This window comes from Equus asinus, chromosome 1, assembly GCF_041296235.1.
Source record: "Equus asinus isolate D_3611 breed Donkey chromosome 1, EquAss-T2T_v2, whole genome shotgun sequence".
Classification (NCBI taxonomy): Eukaryota; Metazoa; Chordata; class Mammalia; order Perissodactyla; family Equidae; genus Equus; species Equus asinus.
In genome coordinates, this window is record NC_091790.1 from 196,216,987 (window position 1) to 196,242,558 (window position 25,572).

General features: G+C 44.1%; 2 protein-coding genes and 1 long non-coding RNA gene across 9 annotated transcripts in view; 2 read left to right on the forward strand and 1 right to left on the reverse strand.

The window, feature by feature from the left end:
• The first annotated feature begins 112 nt into the window (after positions 1–112).
• On the forward strand, positions 113–17,434 carry CASP2 (caspase 2). 3 transcript variants are annotated; one of them, XR_011505022.1, is made up of 12 exons: positions 190–364; positions 3,848–3,998; positions 4,212–4,379; positions 4,530–4,611; positions 5,171–5,265; positions 5,529–5,705; positions 10,587–10,715; positions 10,871–10,961; positions 11,047–11,107; positions 14,465–14,614; positions 14,781–14,890; positions 15,056–17,432. XR_011505022.1 is itself a non-coding variant. In XM_044768262.2 (11 exons), the coding sequence occupies exons 1-11, from the start codon at positions 291–293 to the stop codon at positions 15,185–15,187; spliced, it is 1,359 nt and encodes a 452-aa protein (XP_044624197.1). In that variant the 5' UTR covers positions 113–290; the 3' UTR covers positions 15,188–17,434. The 3 variants fall into 3 exon arrangements, 2 of the variants coding, with proteins under 2 accessions (XP_044624197.1, XP_044624138.1); XM_044768262.2 differs by lacking the exon at positions 11,047–11,107 and having other exon boundaries at positions 113–364; positions 15,056–17,434; XM_044768203.2 differs by lacking the exon at positions 11,047–11,107 and having other exon boundaries at positions 201–364; positions 4,212–4,400; positions 15,056–17,433.
• LOC139045854 (uncharacterized) lies at positions 11,511–25,161 on the reverse strand. The gene is made up of 3 exons (XR_011505025.1): positions 25,026–25,161; positions 23,773–23,853; positions 11,511–11,626 (listed from the first exon to the last, which is right to left on the reverse strand). It is a non-coding gene; the product is annotated as an uncharacterized lncRNA (long non-coding RNA).
• Positions 22,993–25,572, forward strand: part of CLCN1 (chloride voltage-gated channel 1) — a 29,013-nt gene continuing 26,433 nt past the window's right edge. For 3 of the 5 annotated variants that reach the window (XR_011505019.1, XR_011505014.1, XM_070515056.1), the window contains exon 1: positions 22,993–23,283. Coding sequence is in view for 3 of the 5 variants with exons in the window: in XM_070515056.1 (XP_070371157.1) it covers positions 23,104–23,283 (180 nt within the window). In the remaining 2 variants the exon portion in view is untranslated. The remainder of the gene's footprint in view (positions 23,284–25,572) is intronic. The other 2 variants (XM_014858298.3, XM_070515044.1) reach the window with 1 other exon arrangement.

The window sequence follows — 25,572 nt, forward strand, 5'->3', positions numbered from 1 at the left end:
TTCCCACGCAGATTTTGGGCGGCTCCTCGCTCTCCCCCCACCCCTTCCCCTTCCGCCGAGCGCGCTCTCTCACTCCATTGGACGGCGCTTCCACCGCGCGGGCTCTGCGCCTGCGCGCGCCCAGGCGGAAGCGTTGGCGGCGCGGCCGGCCTCGGATCGGGGTGGAGCTAGGCGAGAGGCGCGCAGGCGCGTTGTGCGCCGGCGGCCGGGGCGGGGGCTGCGGAGGAAGCGACGGCTTTTGGTTTGTTTGGATTGTGGGCGGTGCGTGCACAGCCCGGGAAAAGCGGGAAATGGCGGCGCCGAGCGCGGCCTCCCTGCCCGCGCTCCAGCAAAAGGGGCTAATGGCCGCGGACAGGGGGCGCAGGTGAGTAGGGGAGGGTCCCAGGGGTCCTTCATGGGGCCCAGGGCAGGAGAACGCGGGTGTCAGTCGTAAGGCCCTGGCGCCCCCTCCCCTCGGAGCCCCGGGAAGCAGCTTTCTACCAAGGGTGGGAGGCCGGGCTGAGCCCCTGAGGGGCGCGCGGGCGGCAGGCCTCTTCTCAGCCTTGTCCCTTGTCAGCAGAGACTGCCCAGCCTCCCTTCGTCCAACCCTGGGGGAGGCACACAAGGGGAGCTCTTTCCAGTCCTCCCAACTCTCGGCTTCTCTTAAAGATTCTCCATCTTTTATCCCCGTGGTTGCTTTATGAGAAACTATACTCTGCCGCCTGAAAATCAGGTGAGACCTGCAGACCTCAGAATTCTGCCTGATGTGCATTTGATTGGATTGAACGTATTATGACCCGTATTGTTTTGGATATAGTGAGCAGATTTTCAAAGCAGTTAGCACAGGCTTCGGGGTTTGAGTACTTTGAAAGGACAGGGAGGTTCCCGAGGCTGCGAATGTGTCTCTCCTCTGCCCCAGTTATATCATTTCATGGCAGACACCACCCAGGATAACATGTTTTAATGCCTCCTGGTCCGGACCCAGAAGATTAATTTAGGACTTCAGAGCTGGAACTTGCAGGACAGAGAATCAAGAGCTCCCTTTGTGTCCTTTTCTCCACCCCGTCCTCCTGATTATTTTAGGCTGGTTACTTTTGAAAACTGCAGAGGGGAAGGAGGCTCTAAGGAGTAGAATTTACTTACCCTTTGTTAAGAGACATTTACATTGTAAAGGAAATCTCCATCTGTACAGGTGTCTCCCTCTCTGTACCAGGAAGAAGAGGGGATGACTTTATCTCTAGAAAATCTTAAATCAATGCCAAAAGCAAGGACTTAAGTCTTGTTTATTGTGCTTGTCAGGTAACCTCTGTAACTGACCCCCCCTCCCCACCACCAACATCCTCTTTTGTCTTTAGCTGAAGATAATATTTAAGATGGTGGCTTCTGCCATTTACTTAACCCGGTTTGATTCTTATCTAAAAGTTATAAAACCACCCAATAACGAGACCCCACCTGCACTAATACCATTTTAACGACTTTTTTACATATTCTTTCCTTTGTCTTGTAAAGAAATAACTCACATACATATGCCTTAAATTTAGCCCTATTCTCAACCCACGTTGGCAGAGGCAGCAGCAGCTCCTCCAGCCCGTGGGTCCTGTCCCCCCACAGCAGCTCTGACTGCCCATGGGTCCTGTCCCCATGCAGCAGCAGCTCTTTACTGCCCATGGGTCCTGTCCCCATGCTGTTCCACACTATTCTCTAAATAAAAGAGCACTACTGCCAAACCTTGAGAGTCCAAGACGTCTTTCTTTCGACTCTGGGTTGCTGACCCCTCATCACTCCCATTGCAGACGTGTCCTAAATTTCTAGGTGATTGCAGTTACCTTTGGAACGTCCCCATTTGAGACTCTACATAATATGGAATACAGGAAGGAGCAGGTGTGTGAAGAATGGGTAATGCTTCAGATTAAGCCTAATGAGCTATTGATTGAAAATTTAAGTCTAGAACTTGAAAGAGGTAAGAACTGGGAGTCAATTAGTGAATTGTGAGTGTAGATGAGACTGAATAGGGAGAGGCTCTTTGAGAGGAGGGTGCTAATGGAATATCAGCATTTAAGGGCAAGCCAAAGTTCCTCTGAAGGAAACAGGAACATTAGGCAGAGAAAGGACCTGGAGAGAATGGTGTCATGGAAGCCAAGGGAGGAGAAAGTTAAGGGGAAACTGCTCTGGTAAACTAAGGGAAGAAACCTGAGTGAACCTTCTCCACTATCGTTATCAATCCTAAGGAAATACTCAGCATCCGGCTGTGATGTTATCTTGTCATTGGCCTCCTAACACTTATTTTTACTAGAGTACATATATGTCATCGTTGTGACTGCTTTGGTGTCTTCTAAGGTGATTCTTAAATGGGGTTTTTTCCTTTCTCTAGACGGTGTTGTAGCAGGTTTTTACTGAAGGTTTAGGGTAACAGGACTATTATAACAGAACAGAAACAAGAAGTTGAAATGGAGTTTCAAAGGGCTGGCCTGGCGGTGTAGTGGTTAAGTCTGCTGGTGCCACTTTGGTTGCTGGGGGTTCACAGGTTCAGATCCCAGGTGCAGACCTATACATCGCTCATCAAGCCATGCTGTGGTGGCATCCCACATGTAAAATAGAGGAAGATTGACACAGATGTTAGCTCAGGGACAATCTTCCTCACCAAAAAAAAAAAAAAGAGTTTCAAACATCACTTTCCCAAACCCAAAATTTAATCAAAGTTGGCTGCTTCCAAACCTGGGAATGTTTACTGACCATTTCATCTGCCTTTGGATTCCATGTGCTGTCTTCTTGGATCTCCCTCAGCTCTTCCAAGACACTGCTTTTTCCTCTAACTATGAATCTCTAACCCAGAGTTAAGCCAAGAACATCCTAAACTGCATGCTATCTCACTGATTCTAAGATGCACATTTATTCCCCCACATTTTAACATCTTTGGAATCAAGATGCATTTTTACATAAGTTTTTAAGTTATAAACTGAAGCTATTACTGTATTCTTTCTCACTGCCATGAGGCCCTTATAATCATGTATTTGGAAACTGACTAGGCTGGCAAGCTCTGGGTTCATATAAACTAGACACACAGATGTTATATATTGTACATGGGATTCTTTTAGTTCATAAACAAGCTGATCTACCAAACCTGTAGCAAAAGTGAGATATCTTTGAAATAAAGATATCCCTAGTAAATTCAACTACCAAAATAATTTAGCCTTTACATACTTTAACTTTTTAAGTGATTTAGAGTTATGTTGATTGTGTTCATCATTGGCATTTACCTACTGTGACTTTCTGTCATCTTTCTACTTACTCAGTTCTTACAGGATTCTGCTCATAAAAACCATAGTTGTAATTGGAATAAGTAGGCTAGAGAGTGAGTGTGTATGTGTGTCTATCTGTCTCATTTTTTTTTTGTGTTAAAGCTGGTCATTGGCTTGAGTTTTTGCCATTGTATTAAATTATTTTATTCCTCACCCAGAATCATTTTAAACTTACAGCACTTTCAGCAGCCTGGATAAATAATGTGAAATGGTTTCTGGAATAATCCCTAATTAAAATTTGTCTGTCAGATAGAAGAGTATTCTTTCTCATGAATATGTGTGCTTGTGTGTGTTGTTTTTGTCAAGAAAGATATTTCCCCTACTTAGACCATTCATCTCAGAAGATGGTCTCGGTTGAACATTCTCCATAAAGAATTATACATCACTTCCTTATGACCAATGTGTTACTGCTTAATACTTATTTAATTTTAACCAGATTCAATAAAATGTCTCTAATCTTGGTGATCATATGTCCTGTTCTTTTTGTTCTTCCTGTCCACACCTCTTCCACTCCACTTTTCTGTGCCAAGACTTGTGCTTGACTACCTTTTGTCCACCTTTATCTGTAGGATATTGGGAGTATGTGGCATGCATCCTGACCATCAGGAAGCTCTAAAAAAGAACCGAGTGGTGCTGGCCAAACAGCTGTTGCTGAGTGAACTGTTAGAACACCTCTTGGAGAAGGACATCATCACCTTAGAAATGCGGGAGCTCATTCAGGTATCTGGAGGCAAAAGAGAAAAGCCAGGAAAATAAATTGGTTGTAGCGTTTAACACAAAAGATGGATAATGCAAGAGTAATGGGAAGAACTTCACTCAACACATATTTTTCCTGTAAGAACAAACATGACATTACTAGGAAGCTCATCTGGAGACGTAGAATTATAGCTAGATAAGTAAATATGATTTTTATGTTTTATTCTTCTATCTTAGGCCAAAGTTACAAGTTTCGGCCAGAATGTGGAACTCCTCAACTTGCTGCCCAAGAGGGGTCCTCAGGCTTTTGAGGCTTTCTGTGTAGCCCTGAGGGAGACCAAGCAGGGTCACCTGGAGGATCTGTTACTCACAACCCTTTCTGGTCTTCAGCATGTACTCCCACCGGTATGGAGCCCTAGAAATATGGTGTGTTGAGAAGGGTTAGTTTGGCGGGAAAGGATTTTTTGAGACAGGGTGGAGGAGACTAGGTTTTTGTTTTCTTTGGACTGGACCATCTCCTTAAGGCCTGGCATGGTGGGTCCTGATTTCTTACAGTTGAGCTGTGACTACGACTTGAGTCTCCCTTTCCCGGTGTATGAGTCCTGTCCTCCTCACAAGCAGCTCCGCCTGTCTACAGGTGAGAATTGATGGGATAAAAAGGGTCCTGCAGGTTGACTTTTTTCTTGACTTGTATCGGACTTTGCCCTAGCACAATACCTATTTTCATTTATATTGGGAAGAGTTCCCTCAGTGAATTTTTTAGGGACTAACAGGACAGTTTAGTTGGGCCCATTTCCCTTCCATCACAGATGATATTTTTTATGGTAATTGGCCCTTGGAGCAGCCTGTACAGGTAGGAAATTCGTACATGTGATTGGCCTATCGCCTCTATAAAGCTGAGTTATTTTAGAATCAGAAAAGACTACATTTGAGACTGCCCTGCTGATTGCGTAGCCCAGTGATTAGAACAAGGCTTTTTATCAGATATCCCATTCAGTCGTTCAGTGAGTTGAGTACTTTCTATACGCAGGCTAAGTACAGAGGACCCAGTGATGAGCAAAAGCAGACAGGGTCTCTGCCCTCGTGGATCTTACAAATTAGCAAAACCCCAGTTCAGAAGGGTGCCTGAAGTTATGCTGAAGTACCAAGATTGATGCATAGATTGTGTGCTAGTTTTTTGGCTCTCTGTGGCACAGATACTGTGGAACACTCCCTAGACAACGGAGATGGTCCTCCTTGCCTTCAGGTGAAGCCTTGCACTCCTGAGTTTTATCAAGCACACTACCAGCTGGTGAGTCTTTCAGAATGGCAAGAGTTGAGGAATGAGATATCCTTCCTGGGCGTCTGAGCTTAGTTTGCATATACATTTCCTTCCTGCTTTATTTGTCAGAAAGTCATTGCTGATTGAATGTCTTAGGTGTGCATTTCTCTATTTTTATCTGGTGGGGTTAAGAAGAGTCTGATGTCTTTGTTTTCTTGAAGTGTCTTATCTAGTCAGGAAACATAGTTTCTGTCCTCAAGAAGCTCATGGTCTAATTGGCCTTCCCCCGCCAGGCCTATAGGTTGCAGTCTCGGCCTCGTGGCCTGGCACTGGTGCTGAGCAATGTGCACTTCACTGGAGAGAAGGACCTGGAGTTTCGCTCTGGAGGTGATGTGGACCACAGCACTCTAGTCACCCTCTTCAAGCTCTTGGGCTACAACGTCCATGTTCTACTTGACCAGACTGCAAAGGTACCCAAGGCAGGAAACACTGCCATGTAAATTAGAGAGCTGGGCGGTGCAAATTAGGGTCAGCCAACTGCTTCAGTATTGACTTCCTAGGATAGCTGTGCTCTCCTGAAGAGTAATAGTTCAGGGTTGAATTCTCATTTTTACATGTTAGGAAACTTGATTCCCAGTACTCGGGAGGTGAGGAAGTACTGAGATTCACCCAACCAACTCAGAAAAGATATTTATAGGCCAGGACAGTGCAGGACATTTACTTCTTGATTGATAATGCTACTTACAAGTCCAGTTATTGTTCAAAAGATTACTTTGGCAGATAAAATTCTTGTAAATGAAAGTTTGCTAAAATTGTCCTTATAAATACCATTTTTTTGACAGTTTAATGAATTAGCATATGGGGAAATTGCTCATTCTGAACAGTTGTGTGGCCACAAGACAGATCTTAGGGTAGATTACTTCTGGACTAGATTCCTGTAGATCATTAGCATTTTCATTATGGGTTGTTCCCTGTTGACCTCAATTACCGAGCTGCACTACTGACATTGTTACCTTTAGGTATTTCTGTTTTGAAATTGATAATAGCCTGTTGGTAAATCGATATTAATTATTGATTTTGATTCCAGAATACTAGTACTTTCCTAAATTTGCCTTTCGGAATGTCAGTGGTAACATTAAAGTTTCCAGGAGATTGACTTTGATCTGTTGAGATAGGGGATCTTTGTTTCGTCTTCAGCATTATCTGTGGTCTTTGTTTCTGTTTCTCAGCACTCTTGCTTCTGTGAGAATAATTAAGCATTTGCTCTACTTTTGGTAAGGCCAGTTTCATCAGTAGGTACTTGAGTGTTCTTCTTGACATGCTGTTTTTGCCAGCTTCCTAATGACAGCCCATGCAAAGAAGTAAACCCACCTTTGTTTCAAAGTTATGTCTGGAACAACTGCTTCAGTCATCAAGTATTTAGGTAGAATATGTGCTTTCCTGAGAAGGCTGCTGGGCATGAAGGCATAAGTGTAGGACACCAGCCATAATTCCTAGAGGGAATCCTATAAGAAGCTCACTTAATAAAATGAGTGCTGTTTATGTTTCATATGTTTTGGTCTAGCTGTTCCTTTTACTAGGAATTCATGTTATGGTTTTCCAAATTTTATGCAATTGATAAGGGATGTTCTACACTTGGTTAAAAATACAATCCTGAGTCGCCAAGTTGGCTATATACTACTGTTTTTCAGAAACGTTCAGTAGATTTAATGAGCCCATGAGCCCACTTCACAAATACCATTCCCACTTATGCCAAACCTGATGCAGATCCAAAAACCTATTGGGTCCTAATTCTCTGGTTACATTGTTCTATAAGTAGAATTGCAGATGAGTTAAACTTTGACTTCCTTAAAATGGGGGGGAACTATGTTAGATTTTTAAAATGTGGACCTTGAGTTTAAGGTACCTCATTTAGATAAGGGAGTCTTGACATCAGCCAAAAAGGAAGTGTATCCCTTATGTTCCTAAGGACTAAACAAGATTAGAGACAGTGTCTTCTATAGTAGTTAAGAGGAAGAAACAATCGCCTGATTCCGTATGCTCAGAAGGAGAACTGGAGGATATGAGACTTGAGCTGGTCTTGAAGGATAGAAGCTACTAAAGCAGAGCGGAGTGGTGAAGGGATCCTAGGCAGGGAGAATAGCATATAGAACAGAAATGTGCGTGTGATGTTAGGGACCTAGTGGGTAAACCAAATAAATGCCTAGGGCAAAGGACTGCCAAAAATAAGAATGAAAATAAAGGGACCAGAATGCACAGAGCCTTACTTCCCAAAGGAATTGAACTTCTTTGTTTTGACATTAGAATATCATTAATAATTTTTGAACAGAAAGGTGGTACATTCATAGTAATGATTCAGGAAGATTAATACAACACTATTGTAAAGGATGAAGTACAGACTAGTGGCAGGGAATCCAGTTTGGAGTTAATATTGTAATGCCCATATGAGATGTTGAGGGCCTGGGCAGGAAAGTAGACCAAACAGGAAAGAATTTCTGTGAAAAATAGTCTAATGGCGTGCTTGTACTATCAGCGCTTGGTGATTGATTGTATATGGAGAATGATGGGAAAATTAAGTAAGGAATTGAGGGCCTCAAAGGAAGTCAGGACCAAAGAGGAATTTGGGAATGACTTGTGTGGGAAAAATGCTTTAAGTAGTGAAAGAGTATGAGATCTTTGAGGAAGAGATTAGAGTAACAGGTACAAAAGGCTTAGGACTGAACTTTGGACTCTAGCCCTCCATGTAGCTTAATCCTCAGCTGTCAAGATTCAGAAATGTGAGGGCATGCAGAATCAAAATTGACAGTGCCCAAACTCTCAGATACAGTTAAAATCAGGTAATTACAATGGGTATGATAAATTGATACACTGGGCATCTGCACAAAATACTTTCCTCCTGGTAGGACCTCTCATGAGACTCAGCTCTTTTATCAGGTCATTATTTTATGAGCAAAGAATCAGAACCAAAAAAATTAAGATCCTCTCTTTTTTACCCCTATTATACCTTTTTGATTTTAGAGATAATTCCATTTAAAGATTGGAAGTAGTTTCGGCTTAGCGAATCCTCTTCCCTTGGCAGTGCTAAAGAGCATGCTGGTATTCTCACTGCTCACGTGGGTTTTCAATTTTTCTCTTCATCATCAAAGTCTTTCCTCATTGAGTCTCCCTCATGAGGTTGCTAGTTCTAGAATAATAGTTTCTCATATAATATTAGGAAATGAGACACATTTTAAACTGGCAAATTTCCTTTCACCATAAGTATTGGTTTTTAACTTGCATTTGGGTCACAGACTGCTTTGAGAATGTAGGGACAAGCTAAGGGTCATTCCAGGAAAATGGAGCTACCCAGAAAATTTTGCATATAATTTCACAGGTTCACAGGTTATTATTTTCTCCTCTGTCCCCCATACCCCCAGCCAAAAACACACACAAGAGTTAAGACTCTGCTATTTATAGAAGTACTGTAATTTTATCAGAAATAAATCTACGGATCCTATTTTAAGCTATGCTTCTTTTGGAAAAATTCCTCCAATGACTAATCCCCATTTATTGAATGGTTTAGTCTTATTAAATTCAGTTACAAAGTGTGTGTTCTCACTTTGGGCTTTGTTGTTCTCTATTTACTGACCTAATAATCTCACTTAAGTTTAATACTCGTAAGTGCCAAGCATATATTTTTATTCTCTTCTTTGAGCAAAATTAACCTTAACTACTATATGTTAAATTCTATCATGGTCAACTCCAGGGAGCATCATACTTATGTATTCTCTTGAGATTATATGTTCTTGAAATAAATGAATTTTGGATATATCTTATTACCTTAAGATTTACAATCTTATGGTTGGTTTCAGTTTGGCCAGAAAATATACATACTTTTTCAACAGAGCCAATTTCTCCGTTTCCAGTTAAGTTGCAGACTTTCAAGTTATTTTATGTCATTAAGTCTCAGTTATCTGCAAACAGAAGTATTCCAAACAAAGAGATCAGTAGTTCTCAAACTTTTGCATTTCAGAATCAACTGGAGGCTTTGTTAAACTACAGTTGCTGGGTCCCAAGACTTTGCATTTCTTACAAGTTCTCAGGTGATGCTGCTGTTTTAGGGACCACACTCTGAGATCCACTGCAATGTAATATACAAGTGTGCTTTTCACTGGGGGCTGTATATGGTAACTGTTGGATATACGTGTACTGTAACTGTTCTGCATAGGTAGCATATTCATCATTGTAGTTCATTCATAATAAAATGAACTTGTTTTCTCTTTGCTTATCTCAGATAGGAGAGACAACCCAAAAATCTTGAGCTGTAGAGGGAGACATAGGTTTAACCATTTGCATCAGATTGTTATACTATTAGATATAGTCTATTTTTCCATTGGATGGGCCAAATGCTTAAGGTAGAATGGTATTCATGTAGGGCAACTTAGTGCAAGATAAACAAGATTCTTAACTTGGACTACAAGATTGACCAATAATAGGTCTCTTCGAAAAAATGGTATCCTTGTTACTCTTTGTTAGACAAGCATATTATAATAGTGGCAGATCTTTGCAATATATGCCAGACATAGTAATAAGTCCTTTCTATTTAATATCTTATTTAATCTTCACAAACTTGGAGAAAATTTACTCTTAATTATCTTCTTAAAAAATAGGTATTAGAGCCTTGAGGGGCTAAGTAACTGGTTCCTGTTTATGAACCCAGGGGTCAAACCTAGGTTTGTCTGATTCCGTAACCTGTGTATGAAGTCGTAGCCCTGTACAGAATCCTCCATAGAGTGTGCTCTTCCCTGAACAAAGCATCTATTATACAGACGTTGTCACTGTCTCTGGGAACTTAAAATCTCAGACAGAATATAGCCTAGAAGTACTACTGCTGTTCTCTATTGTTATGATGCTGTTAGCCCTTTGTCACAGAGCAGGTTATTTTCCTATAATTGGAGAGGTAGGTTACTTATTCATTCACAGCTCACCTGGTGGTCCCCCTTGTGCCATATATTTGCAAGGGTATTGCTCTACAGAAGGATCTGGTTGATGACTGGAGAATGGATAAAGTTAATTCACCCATGATTAGCTTCATTAGTAACTTGCTTTAATCCGGGAGTTCTTAACATATCTCAGTGAGTCTGTGAATTTTGTGAAATTATGTTGAGAATTCTGTATCTGAAGTCATGCATTCTTCCGGTGAGTCCACAGCTTTCTTTAGCTTCTCAAAGGGTCTCTGACTTCAGTTATTGACCGCAGGAACGTTCAGAAAACATTTTAATCTTCTAATAGCTTAGAGTGTCAGACACCAAAGTAAAGCTTATGTTGGTGCTGTCTACAGTGAACAACACTAAAAGTTATCTTTATTCTAGGAAATGCAAGAGAAACTCCAGAATTTTGCCCAGTTACCTGCTCACCGTGTCACTGACTCCTGCATAGTGGCACTCCTCTCTCATGGCGTGGAGGGTGGCATCTATGGTGTGGATGGTAAACTGCTTCAGGTACGTGCAGTCTTGTGGATGATAGCTGTTGAAGCCAGGTGGCTTCGCCTCCCCTACCTGCCCGTCTTTCCAGTGATGGATGCTGTTGTATGTATAGAACTCAGGAGGTCCTACTGACTGCTTAACCTCCCTTCTCCCTTATTTCTTTCTGGCAGCTGCAAGAGGTTTTTCGGCTCTTTGACAATGCCAACTGCCCGAGCCTACAGAACAAGCCGAAAATGTTCTTCATCCAGGCCTGCCGTGGAGGTGAGTGCCCTAGCAGACCAGCACCTGGGTGGTGGCTCCTGGGCAGCCTCCCACCAGCTCTCACTTTCCTGTTTGCTCCTCTCAGGTGCTATTGGATCCCTTGGGCACCTCCTTCTGTTCACTGCTGCCACCGCCTCTCTTGCTCTGTAAGTGTCTCCCAATGCGTGGGGTGTGCTGGGACTTGGGCAGCCCATGGCTCTCAGGTTGGTCAGCTCTCTGTGCACCGTCATATCCTGTTCTCAAGACTCTCTTTATCTGTGTCTTTGCCTTCTTTCCTGAGAACTCTTCTTTTTTCTGTGCTTATTAATAACACTGATGCACTTTTTTTTGGTTACTCATTCCAGTTAAGGATTTTCTGTCTGTCTCTTCTTCCTGTCCCTCCCACTTCATCCCCTTCCTCTTTTCCTGTCTCCATCTCTCCCCCCCTTTCCACTTTCTCATTTACTTCTCTTTTCACCTATACTGCCATTCTTGCCTCCTTTCTTCCCTTTGTCATTCCTGTACCCTGCAGGATAGCAGTGCGGAAGCCCCATGTCAGCCTGTGGCTCTTACTCTTCCATGAGCTGCTTCCGTCCCTCTTCTTTCTTGCATGCAGACTGTTTTACCTCTTTAAGTGCCAGGACTCCGTGACTAGGCTCAGAAGACATGCGAGCATGCTGCTCATCCTAGAGGAAAACAGTAATAATTAAAAGCTCTATCCTTGGAGTCAGATTCTACCTCTACCACTGACTGGTTATGTCAAGTCAGAGAAGTTACTTGATGTCCCTCCACCTTAGTTTCCTCCATCAAAAATGTAGATAATTATCAGACGTACTTAAAGTTGTTGTGATGGTTAAATGAAATCATACGAATGAAGGGCTCGTAGTAAATCCACAGAAAATGTAACTGTGACTGTTATAACATGATCAAGGGGCTCGTTGTTTGGTTTAAAGGTCACTTTGTCCAAACATTCAAATAATTTTTTTTTATCTATTGCGTGTTCAACAAATGTAAATGGTTAATATTGTTATTATGCTCCTAATGTCACCAAAGAATATGGTTTGTTAAGGTCCTGTAACATGACGAGGACTATACAAAAGGAAAAGAAAATGTTTTCTCCAGGCCGGTCCTGTGGCGCAGCGGTTAAGTTTGCACGTTCCGCTTCTTGGCTGCCAGGGGTTCACCAGTTTGGATCCTGGGTGCGGACATGGCACTGCTTGGCACGCCATGCTGTAGTAGGCGTCCCACATATAAAGTAGAGGAAGATGGGCACGATGTTAGCTCAGGGCCAGGCTTCCTCAGCAAAAAAGTGGAGAACTGGCAGTAGTTAGCTCAGGGCTAATCTTCCTCAAAAAAAAAAAAGAAGAAAGTGTTTCCTCTCTCTAAAGAGCATACTGTTTCTCAGAAAATAAAGCAAATAAACATGAAGTAGCTTGAGAATGGTTCAAAAGCCTCAAGTAAACAAGAGTGAAATTAATGAGGTGTGAACATTTTAAGTGAGCTTAGTTTGAAGAGATTTTGTGGATAGGGTAAGGCTTTAATTTGGACCCAGAATGATAAGCTTTACATAGATGTGGAGTAGCAGGTAGAACCTTTCAGAGGAAAAGAGGGAATACAATATGAGAAGCATGCCAAGATTAAAAGGCTGCCCCCCCTCACCAAAAAAGAATGGTGTGTTGAACCAGAAGTATGCCCGTATCTAATTAAAAGTTGAGCATCTGTGTAAGTGTGTAGTGAGATGTGGCTGGCCACATGAGATAGATAAGCTGATTATAAACCTTTAGTCACAGCTGAGGTTTTGGACTTTAACAGATAATAGTATGGAGCTATTGTGAGCTTAAGTAAGAAATAATGTGACAAATTTTTTTCCAGGACAATTTCCATGGCGGGGTGCTGCACTAAGAAGAGTGTGTGAGAGCAGGAACTTATTTTTCACCTGCTGTATCTCTAGGCCCAGAGCATTGCCTTATACATGGTAGCCCTTAATAAACGTTGAAGGAACGGATGAAAACTAATTTGCCTAAAAAATTGTAGCAATAATGTAGAAAACAGATGTGGGGGTATTGTGAAGAAAGAACCGATAACATTTATTGATTAATAGATGTGAGATGTGAAGGCAAGAGAGAATTTTCCTTTCTCTTGAGGGACACATTCAGCTTGGCCTGTTTCCTTTTTACAAGGTATCACCAAGCAAAGTAAAATGAAATAAAGACATTCATGATCATTTTCTCCTATATTCAGAGATATGTACAGTGTAGATCTGGATTGGGAGAAATTGTTCTTTTCTGGGGTCATTTGAATCTTTTCTCTAAAATTAAATCCTTCAGGGAATGACCAGTGCTCCTTTGAAAATTTGAGCTCACCTGTCATCTGTCCTATTTAGTTAACGTAATTGATGTCTGTAAGAAGTCCCGTCCTCTGTCCTGTCGTCCCTGCCCCGCACCCCGCTCCTAAACTGAAGTGTAAGCTCCATCAGAGCAGCAGCCTTTTCTTCCCTGTATCCCTAGGGCTCAAAGCAGAAACAGTGCCTGGCATATGGCAGTTGCTCAGTAAATTTTTATTGGATCAGTGAATCTTGGTCATTTTCCCCATAATTCTTCAAGCTTCACTCTGCTTTTAGGCTCTCTTGAATGTTGCATGGAGCAGGAAATACTGTAAAAGAGCATACTCTTATCTTTCGTTTGTTGAGCTGTGTGTCCTCCCTGTCTTTCCTCCCTACAGCACCCCCAAAATAAAACAGCATCAAGATAAGAATATGTGTAGGGATAGATAAGGCCTGGGTCAAGACGTTGGGCATGTACTCAGGGTATGTTGAGAAATGACTGCTAAAATTGAACAATAGTGTTCTTTTTCAATTATATAGAAGAAAATAGTCAAATTATCCTAAGTTTTTCCTCTTTTAAATTTCTCTTGAATCTTGGATGCCTGCTACAATTTGGCTTATGAAATTAATAAACAAGTAGTAAGTGATTTAAAAATACCAAAAGCTGATTATGCTTAGTTTCATGGTGTTTTATTGATACATAGGTTTGAAGTTGTGATTTTATATAGCATGCATATAGTAATCATTTTTAGTTTATTAACTTTTTCTTTTTTATATAATAAAACTAAATGTATCCGTATTTTGTTGTGTATTGCAATAAAAAGCACTGTGACTCCCAGGTATATTGCTAATTGAACAAGGAAATCATGGACATGGATGATTTTTAGTTGTGTTTACAAGGAGTGTGGGATTCAGCACTTTTCCTGTCTTACACAGAATGGACAAAGCTTAGACCATATCTAAGTGCACATGCTTAAGCACCGTGCCTGGCCTGTAATGGGCACTCCCTGAGGAATGGAGGCATGCTGAGAGAGGAATGAGTAACGATTTTTGTTTTTGTTTTAACAGACATAGGTTGGAGGTAACAGCTGGAAATGGCTCTTCCTAGTCAAGATTGTAGGGAACTTGGGCTTGCCTATGATGGGCCCAAGAGAGATAGGAGGAACTAATGTCTTTGTCCATTCTGTCTGCCTTTTTACAGATGAAACAGATCGTGGGGTTGACCAGCAAGATGGAAAGAACCATGCAAAACCCCCTGAGTGCGAGGAGAGTGATGCTGGTAAAGAGGAGTTGCTGAAGATGCGACTGCCCACTCGCTCAGACATGATATGTGGCTATGCCTGCCTCAAAGGTATTTTGAGTTCTAAAAGTTGACACTCTCTTAGACATGTAGTTTTTCATACTGGCTCTCTGACTGGGGAAGGTACAAGGTGCCATGAAAGTCTAGTTTGGGATGTCCAGCTGTGTGAGGGTATTCTGTAACTTTCACACTGTGGTTAATACTGTCCTGTTTGCAGGGACTGCTGCCATGCGTAACACCAAAAGGGGTTCCTGGTACATTGAGGCCCTCACCCAAGTATTCTCTGAGAGAGCTTGTGACATGCACGTGGCCGACATGCTTGTTAAGGTACGTTGGCTCAGTTTGGCTCCATGAACCTTTTGCATCTCCACAGTGTTCTACCTTCCTCCTTCCATGCACTATTTTTCATAGTGTCTCTCCCCTTCTGGTTGTGCTGGTATCGTGCAAACACCACATTCTCAGACTTTGGACTGTTGCTTTCTGCCCTTCCAGGTGAATGCACTTATCAAGGAGCGTGAAGGATATGCCCCTGGCACAGAGTTCCACCGATGCAAGGAGATGTCTGAGTACTGTAGCACTCTGTGCCATCACCTCTATCTATTCCCAGGACACCCTCCCACGTGATGCCACCTCTCCATCATCCATGCTGGATAGAGGCCGCTGGACCACAGGAAGCATGAGACAGCCTTTTCTCTTCAAGATGCACAGTTTCTGTTCTCCCCTCTCAGGGATTGGGAATCTCTCAGGCTTGTTTCACACACTCATCATCTCCGCCTTTGAGTGTGGGACTACAGGCCAGCTTCTCCTATGTGAAGCTCTTTCCCTGTAGAGCTGGCTCTGGCTGGACTTATTGCCAAGTGTCTGGCTGCAGTAGAGGAGCCTGGTAAATGATGTTGTGAACACAGTGTCTTTATGGGGAGAGTGCATATGGGTTTCCTCGATGTTTGTGTTGAGTTCCTGCCCCCAGGGTTTCGTAGGTAGCACTTTGGTAATTGCTTTCGTTACATTAGTTAAGATGTCTCAGAGATCATCTCCTATGTTTTCTTTCATGTCCCAACCCCATTTGTCCCAGAGTGAGTTTGGAAGGTGTCCTGATTTAATGTAGGCATTTTTCATTTGTCTTCAAAAAGACCAACAAAACTAGAGACACACTCTGTTGCTATATGTGGAAATGACCTGTGCATTCCCTTCGGAACCGCAAGCCCACACAGTGGAAGGACAGTCTTCTTAGCTTAAGGAATTCAACTGTTCAGCAGAGCTTAGGGTTTGGATGCCTTGTGTCTGTAACTTGGTGATCTTTGCCCACAGAAGTTCCAAAGATCTTTTAATTGTTGTTCTCTCTCTGAACTTTGTTACTGAAATGAGCCTTGCAGAGAGTGTCAGCTCGTTGATCTTTGCCCACGGAAGTTGCAAAGATCTTTTAATTGGTGGTTCTCTCTCTGAACTTTGTTACTGAAATAAGCCTTGCAGAGTATCAGCAGAGGCAGAGAAGAGTAGCTTGTACTCTACAACCTGTCACCTTATCTTCTCTTTTCTTCCTATGAGAAATGTCCCTTTCTGTAAAAGCTTCCTAGTTGTTATCTCCCTGCTTCCTGTTTCCTCTCCTCTTTACCTTCATTTCATCCTGTTTATTGCTGCCCCCAAATTGCTTAGATAGTACTTAATTAGATCATTGGCTGCTCAAGGATATAATGCAGTACCTTGTTCCTGCTTTCTGCTTCAGTGTTAAATCCCCTTTTGATTTTATATGGCCTGTTTCCCCTTCCCATTACGTCTCCATTTCAAGGAGGGCACTTCTATATGTTATTTGGTTACCCTAGAAGCCTTTATCTTTGCTTCTATGAAACTCTCCTGTTCTTTAAGCCCTTCTTTTCTACTTCCATTCTTGCCCCCTCTAATCTAACCTCTATGTGACAGATTTTGGTTTTGATTTTTAAATATAAGTCTGATCATGTCACTCCCGTGTTTGGAACGCTTTGGTTTCCTTCTATACCTCAAATAAAATCCAACTTCTTACCTTGGCCTACAAGGCCCCTGCCTTCCCCCTTGAAACTCATTAAGTACTAATTTCCCTCTAAATGACAGCCACAGTGGCTTCTTCAGTTTCATAATTCTGAGCTCTTTCCTGTCCTGGACCATCTCACTTTTCTGGGGTCTCCCGCTCTTGGCTTGAGTGGCTTCTTCATTCTTCAAGTCTCAGCTTAAAGCCGCCCTCTGGAGGCCTTCCCAGGCCCTTCTATCTGTAAACAGTCTTCTCCTGTGCTTCTCTCTTACTGCATCCTGTTTAATTCCTTTGTTGCACATATCACAATCTATAATCATATATTTACTTGCTTCACCTGTTCATTTCTGTCTCCCCTACTAGGTCATAAGTTCCATGAGAGCAGAACCCTTGTCTCTCTTGTTCATCAGTATGTACCCAGTGCCTGGCACATGGTAGGTCTTCAGTAAATGTTTGTTGAATGAAAGCAGGAAGAAAGCAATCCTAGCTAGAATCCTCCTTTTTGACAAAATTTCCCTTTGATAATATACACAGTTAAGCGTTTGTACTCTATTTTTCCATGTGTTTTGTTTTATCCACTGGTATTAATTAGCTCCTGAAGACAGATGTCACGTGTGAGACAGATGTCACGTGTGAGACAACTTCCTCCACTTCCCCCATAGTGCCTGGCACAGTGCTCGGCCTACAGAAGTTCAGGTGCTTCGTCAATACTTGTTCTGTGAGCCAGGTGGTTCAGAGACTTGTTGCCAAGTCCTGCCCTTGGGTCAGTATCATATGGAAGTATTTGGGTGATAGAACCTTTCCACTTCCCACTGCCAGGATTTTGTATTGCCATCAGGTGCCAAATAAATGCTCGTATTTATTACTGATGTCTGTGTGTGTCTAGATACTCAGTCTTATGAATCCCACATATTTTCCTTCCGTAGCCCCTGACAGCATTCCTCACCATGTCACAAGGCATACTCAGGGCTGAACACCCCTTATTATTTTGCTGCTAGACCTTTATATGTACAGGTCCACACCTGAGATGAGCCCATCTTAGTTGTCACGGCCACAGACAACTGCTGAAAATGTAGTTAGCACTGGGATTTCTCATGGTCAGAAGATGGCAGAGTCATTAGCAAGCAGTGTTGCTTCTGGATTATTTAGATTATGAGATGGAGGCTGGAAAAACAGATTGGGCTGGAATAGGAGGATGGGGATTGTACAGTTCCATTTCTCATATGGTCCAATTTGGAGTTGATGGGCATAGATTGTAAGAGTGGACTCTAGGGCAGCATGGAAGAGCTCTAATCAATGGGCTGCGTGTGAGTTGGGGATTCTCGGGGTGCAATGTATCTAAAGTGTGTTCTTGGAGAGGCAAATGGGCTATGGAGGTTTAGCAGGGGATGGGAAATTCTGTAGGAGCATTTTGGTAGGAAGCAGCTGTGGACCCTTGGTGATAGTTGTTGAGAAATACACAGGGGAAGAACAAAAAGGGATTAAGTTGAGCTGAAGCCTCTCACCAGGTGGAGGGAGGGGAATTGACTGAGGAAGGACACAGGCAAAAGGCATGAATAGTAGACTGAAACTGGCTGGCTGTACTGTGAGAAAAACAGTGGGATATCTCAAGGGAGGAAGGAATACGAAGTCTAGGAGAGGTTAGGGACGTACTGGAATAGTGGGAGTAAGGTAAGTACCCATGTTCAGGATAGGAAGGCTTTTGGGAGGTGTGATATGTTTGGGGATTATAGAGCAGCATCTGTCTCTGAGCTGGGTTCCATATCCTTGCCAGCCCCGCCCTTGAATAAGGGTATCAGGTTGAATTTCACAGCCCTATTCCCTTCCCCCTGCTTGCCTTTGCCAGGGGATTCTCTGCTAAAATTATCCCCCTCCCTGAGCTGGGGGCTGCCCTTCTCTGCTGCCCTTCCCCATCCTGTTTCCTCTAATGGGGAAGAGGAAAAAAGGAAGAGATGAAACAAATGAGATATCAGAGCCAAGGCGGAAAGTATCTAATTGGAAGGGGGAAGACATTAATAGTCGACTGAGTGCTTGTGTGTCACAGATACTATGCTTGGGCTCTACAGTACGTCCTCCCCACAGGCCAACAAGGTAGTCATTTTTTCATTTTTATCAGAAAAGGAAAATGAGGCTTGGAGACTTGAATTATACAAAAAAGGAAGAAGTGTAGCTTTAAGGGCATGGCCTCTGGAATTAAATAGATTTTGAATGCGGGCTCAGCCTTTTAAGATACATGGGCTAAGGAACCTAACCCTACTGAACATCAGTCTCCCTCATCTGAAAATAAGGAAAGTTGTTTCTACCTTAAAACGTACCTATGAGATTACATGTGATAATGCATGGTGAATCGTGCTGTGTTAACACATTACAGATGCTTAGCGATTGTGAACTATCTTACAGAAGGAGCTTCAGTTTAGTAATACAAGTTAACATTCAGTGCCTACTGTGAAGCAAACACTATGTAGCTTTTTTGCATGCATCCTTATATCTGTATAACCCTCTAGATTACTGCCTTTCTGAAGAAACAGGCCAGGATGTGAACCGAAATCTGTCGGCTTGAGTGTACACTCTTTTTTCTTTTGGTGAGGAAGATTGGCCCTGAGCTAACATCTTTGCCAGTCTTCCTCTATTTTATGTGGGATGCTGCCACAGTATGGCTTGATGAAGTGGGCGTCTGCACCCGGGATCTGAATTCGTGAACCCTGGTCCACTGAAGCAGAGCGCGCAAACTTAACCACTACACCACGGGGCCAACCCAAGTGTGCACTCTTAACTAACAATATTGCTTCTGTGACTTTTCCTATCATGAGATCTCCTTCCTCACTTTTATTGGCTATAGATGCTTCCCACTGAGCTGGGAAAATGAGCCTGAAACCAAAGACTTTATTCCTTCATAGCCTAGTTGGGTAGAGAGTAGGGAAAAAATGTATCATATGTGAAAAACCAGAAGAGGGAGAAAGAGACCTGTCCAGCGCTATCAGGAAGGCCTCATATGCAGGGCATAGGACGGGACCAAGGATTTGTAAAGGATCTGGAAGGCAAGGTCCAATAAGGAGTGAAGAGAAATGACTACCAGTGAGTACGTGTACAAAGAGAGAGCATTTTCAGGAGGAAGTTGCGGTTACGTAAGTGAAATTTTAGAAAGGTGGGTGCTCGTGGTTCCAAGCTAGGTTGGATGAGTGAGGGACGGTGGTGACTGAGGACCTCCTTAAAGAGTATAGTGGTGTATTGTCCAGCAGGTTGGGGAGGCCAGACTTCAAGCGGTGGGAGTCTGAAAACAAGTGTGTAACAGAGAGAAAGTTCATACTTCAAAATTGATTTGGGGATGCCAAGGGACTGGCTCCTCTCGTCCACCTACACAGGTTTCCCCCAATATCTGAAAGCAGAGCGTTCCTATGAAGCCTTTCGTAAGCTGAAATGGCATAAAGCAAAGAAGCAATTACCATTTATTTATATGGGGAAATTTTTTGAGCGTTCCCTGGATCCAAAAAATAACCTACCAAATCATGCCAAATACCACATAAAACCTAAAAAAACATTTTAAAGCAGGAATAGTGTGAGAAATACACAGCTTATATAAAGTAGAAATAATGTATGTACAGTAATGTAGTTTCATGTACCAGAATGGGGGGGCCTGGGCACACTGGAAAGCTGAGAGGTGGTAGTGGTGATGATGGTGGGATTAGGCTGAATCATCAGAGGCTGAGGTGGCGGGAGGTCCAGGAGACGGGTGTAGGAGAGAGAGGAAGAGAGCCACCTATTAACATCTCATTGACTGAATCCATGAGGGCAGGCAGGTCACTAACAGCTACACCTATGTCTGCCTGCCTGGATGTTGAGGTTCATTGTCTGCTGTGGCTGATGTGAAACCTTGAAATACGACAGCGTGTTTGACTGTTTGGTCGCTGCAAAGCACAATGAATGCTTTTTTTTTTTTTTTCTTTGAGGAAGATTAGCCCTGAGCTAACATCTGCTGCCAATCCTCCTCTTTTTGCTGACGAAGACTGACCCTGAGCTAACATCCGTGCCCATCTTCCTCTGCTTTATACCTGGGATGCCTACCACAGCATGGCTTGCCAGGCAGTGCCATGTCCACACCTGGGATCTGAACCGGTGAACCCCGGGCTGCTGAAGCAGAATGTGCACACTTAACCGCCGTGCCACCAGGTGGCCCCGTGAAAGCAATTTTTGTTTTTTGCCTTTTTCGTAAAAGTGAAAATCCTCTTCGGATTTCTTTCAGTTAGCAAAAACAGATAATGTAGATCTTTCATAAAAGAGAAGTGGCATAAAGTGAACTTTTGGATGACCGGGGAAACCAGTACCCCAACACACACCATGGTCATTTGTGCCAACCTTTCTTCAAATAGCAATTCCATAAGCCTGTTAACCTTTTAGTATCACGGACCTCAAGAAAATCTATTTAAAACCCCAGAAGAATAAATATCTTACGCAGTATGCATATTTTATAGAATACATGGGTGCTTATGAATTTGTTTCCAAATTTAGGAGCTTTTCACAGAACCTCCTAGAAATTCAGCTTTGACCTTGCAAATGAGAACCTAAGCACTGTACCCATGGAGTGTTGCGGTGAGGGGCTGGGCATAATTTAATTTTATTTTCTTGTTCTCTTGCAGGATGAAAACCTATGAGATTTTAACTATTTCTAATCTCAAACATGGGAGAATTACTCTCAAATCCTTGCCCTCCAGCACCAGCAGCTGCAGATTTTCTTGACCCTCCTAATTTCAGAATCTGGTTTTTAGAATTGCAGCTGGTGCTTCGACTTGGCTTGGTCAAGTGTGAGGGTTTTCGCAGTCATGCTGATCCCTGCCTTCAAGTCTGAGAGTCCATAACCAGGACCAGACTTTCTCAGGAATAGTGAAGAAACAGAAATTGCATTAGATACCTGTTTCTTGGGGTTATCAAGTCCCCACAGAAACTGGCTACCTTCAGGAGAGCCAAGCTCGACCAGCACTTGATAGGCTTTTCTATTTCTGAAGCCCCCCAAAGAATATAATTTCATTTTGGCACTCTATTTTCTTTATTTACAAAAGCATGCCTTTCATCCCACACCCAACCCTTAGATCTCTTTCCTTATTTTCTGCCTGTGGAGAAGGCAGATATCACAGAGCCTTCAGTCCCTCGAGTCATCATCACAGGTTTGTGATCTTTGTGAGTGGATTATAGGCCTTTGGGCATGCAGGATTGTTAGAAAAGTGCTTTCATTAGTATCCATCTTCCCACCTGCTTTGGACAATTCCATTTAGCCTAGAGCAAAATTAATTTTAGACTAGATATTTGGTGTCCCTACCCTGTATCCCTGAACTCAGACTGTCCTGCAACAGACCCTGCTTGGTGATGGATCCTAATCTACACATTACCTCCTGTTTATAACTTTTCTTCTACAGAGAGGAGTTCATAGGAGAAGGAATGTCCTAGGAAAATTGGTAAATTAATAGATAAATAAGTAAAAGTGATGCAAGATAGGGTAGTTTGGCCTTGGCCAAAAATTATTTATTGGCCTGAAAAGGGAAGGATAGCAGAGTACTTCCCTGTCATCTGTCATGTTGTCAGGCTCATCATGGGAAACACTCACTCCCTTTCCCCTCCACCTCCCCATGCCCCTGGCCCACTTCCCCTTCTCCCCTGTTATCTGACTGGCCCCGATGGACCTAAGATGGGTGCTCGACAGTCTAAATGGAAGTGCAGTCCCTCGCTGTAAATCCAGGTTGCTAGCGTGGCTGACATATCACCTGGGAAGTGGGAGAAATGCTAGAACCCAAGGCTATCACCCCTGCTTCCCACAAGCACCCCACACCCAGTGAGTGATAAGGGTGGGGTCAGGGGATGGCACAAGGCATTATTAGCAGCCTGTGGCAGACAGAAAAAGCAGAGCTGGAGGAGAAAACTGAAACTTGGATGGGGTGGGAGAGCTGGTCTGACTGATGAGGACTGTGCCTCGGGAAGATACAGAGCTGGGAACAACCCCACAGGGAAAGATGGCAGAGAGGCGCCGGTTACTCTCCCAGGTGGGTTACTCTCCAGTGCTTGCAGACCTTCAAACCCCTCCATCTAGCACCCCGCCCCTCACCTTTCCACAGACTGATTTGAAAAGAGGCGGGACACAGAGGGTGCAGATTCCGCTCTCTCCAGGAGCACACAGGTTTGAGAGCATGCTAAGCATTTTTCCATCCTGGTCCGGGCAATATTTATAGAGGAACCAGTGGCTTGAGGCTGGAAGCCTCCTGGTAACTAAGGAGGGGGGCAGTGCTGCTGGCCCTGCTGAGGGAGTTCCCTGTGGGGCTGTTCCTCAGGTTCTCATCCAACCCCTCCCCCGCACTGCTCTCACACCTGCTTCGACCCCAGGCAGATCAGATGTGGCAGTGGGGGGGTCATGTGACGGAGAGATGGCTATAAATAGCTGGGGGTGGGCATGCTGCCCCAGACGCCTTGGGGACAGGCGAGAGGACAGGCTTAAGGAGCTGTATTGTGGGGAGGACTGGGGCAAGCAGGCCAAGGCCTGGCCAGGGGAGGGAGCATGGAGCCATCTGAGTCCCAGAGGCGTAGGGGCGAACAAAGCTGGTGGGGTAGTGCCCCCCAGTACCAGTATATGCCCTTTGAACACTGCACCAGCTACGGACTGCCCTCTGAGAATGGGGGCCTTCAGCACAGGCTCTGGAGGGATGCAGGCCACCATCCTAACGCCCACCCCACACAGGTAAAGTCCTAAGGGGAGGGGGCGGTGAATTTGAGGAGACAGAGGTGTGATGGATTGGGGTAAAGGAGGAATTAGGCAAAAAAAGGGAGCAGTGTTATCTTTTCTAACTTAAAAAAGTACATGATAATATGTTCAAAATATGAAAGTCCTTCAAGGGGCTGGTCTCAGCTGAGTGTGCACTTGGAGAGACGACACTTGTACTTTTATATAACCTTTACTAACAGAATCCTATGGGGACCAGCGGAGCCGCACATGCATGAGAAGCTCGTGCTTACATAACCCACATGGAGTGGCTGGCGTGGGAGCCCACACCTCTGCGTGTGCGAGCTGAGTCTTATACCCTCACCCACATGCAGGCGCCAACCAAATTTCTCCCTCCCCTCCCCTCCGCAGAACACACACAAATAAACACTTGTGCAGAAGGCAGGAGAGTTGGGATAATTGGAGAAAAGAGACTGAATTGCATATCAGTGATCAAAGGTATACTACCGTCAAAATGAGCAGAAAAAATCCAATCAAACGTTCAGGTGGGAAGATTTCTCCAGTGAGAACCTGATAAGTGGTAGGCACCTGGAAAGGCACGGACATATGAGCCTAGCAAGAGGGGCTTGCAAACTGACTCGGGGTGTCCAGGGATAATTATCCTCCAGGAGTGGGGATATAGGAGCGGGGAATGGGGTGGACACAACTAAAGGAAAGGTTGGGAGACTGTCACAGACAAAGGTTGTGATGAGTGAGTGCATGATGATGAGGGCACACAGAGTGTGACAGGATGGAACCTGTCAGGAGAAGTAGGAAACCAGAATTGAAAAGTATTTTAGCTAACGGAGGGGGAGGGGGAGCTTGCGCTTCCTTTAGTTTAGGGGATCTGTGCAGAGCTGGGAACCTGAGGGGGGGGCTGTGCCCGTGGTCTCAGCACTGGGGGTCAAGAGGATCCATGTCTCAGTCCTGATCAGTCCCTGGGGCTGGTTGTTAAAGGCAGCCTTGGGGAATCATTTGGTGAGTGGGGACACAAAAGTTAGGGGGGGCTCGAGTCAGAGGGGGCTTCCTTGAGAAGGTAGGGCCTGGCCTTGGAGCCCTGTGTGGGATTGGACAGAAAGACCCCTCCCTGTGGCCCTGTGCACACTCTCACCCACACAAATGTTCACATCTAGATGGGAGGACAGCTTGAGTAAAAGCTCAGTGGTGGTACTTTCTACTGACAGTGAGGAAGGCAGGCAAACTAGTGTGACGTTTCATGTTGGAAAGGAATGGCAAATTAATTTGGGAAGTAGGATTGGGCTGGTTTCCAGGGGGCCTTGAAAGCAAAGAAGAGCTTCAATGTAAGTTTTTCTGTGTTTAATTTTTTTCAATGGAAAATTTCAAACTTGCACAAAAATAAAGAGAATAGTATAATGAATCCCCAAGTACCCCTTAGCTAGCTTCAACAATTGTCAATAATTTGTTGACATCGTCTCATCTATCCTTCCCATTCCTGGCCTCATCCCTACACACACTGGTGTTTTTGTTAACAAATCCTAGACAAAGCATCCCTTTTGGAGTGAGTTTTGACATCTCCCTCCTCTCCCTTAGCCCTGCTCTGGTGTGGCGGTAAGCCCTGATCCAGCTAGCCAACAGCCAACACAGATTTGGCTTTTTTAGTGTTTCCCAGCACAGGTTTGGTATGAAGCACCCCTGCCCCTTCCTTGGGTCCATCAGTCTAGACCCAAGGGAGCTGAGACAACCTGTGGATGTGCACTCACCTCCATTGGTAGTGTCTTCTCTCTGGGTCCCAGGTAGGGTGTGGGGGAAACACTGCCCCCCTTCATCACTAATCTCATCCCAGAAGATGAAACAGTGTGAGCAGGGTATTAGTGTGCGCCTGTCCGGGACTCAGGCATAAACTCTGCTGCTCGTATTGTGAAATTAGATCTCTTCTACCCAGGCTCTCCCAGAACCAGCAACGTGGCCTGGCCTGACCCTGGCCCCAGAGGACAGAGTCAGTGCAGTGGGGGTGGGTAGGCTAAAAGCAGTTAGAGACCTTGCACTACCCCCTCACCCCACAAACACACATGCTCTAAGTCAGGATGAGAGTAGAGGACTACTAGATCTGAGGGCGCTGTTCCACCCTCTTCTTCTTTAGGTGAGCATCTAATTATCTTGCTCTGGGAAGAAGTAGATTGACTTGCCTTATCAGGACTGGTTCCTGTATGCATACAAGCACAGAGAGGTGAGGTGGATGGGCTTTCTCTAAGCTTCGCAGAGCATCTGAGCCGCCTCAAGTTAAGGCTAGACACACCAAGGCACAGT

Coding starts and splice junctions, on each gene's coding strand:
- CASP2 (XM_044768203.2), top strand. CDS start 291: ATGGCGGCGCCGAGCGCGGCCTCCCTGCCCGCGCTCCAGCAAAAGGGG. Junction 10,962..14,464: donor CATCCAGGCCTGCCGTGGAG/GTGAGTGCCCTA, acceptor GCCTTTTTACAG/ATGAAACAGATCGTGGGGTT. Junction 14,615..14,780: donor TGGCTATGCCTGCCTCAAAG/GTATTTTGAGTT, acceptor TCCTGTTTGCAG/GGACTGCTGCCATGCGTAAC.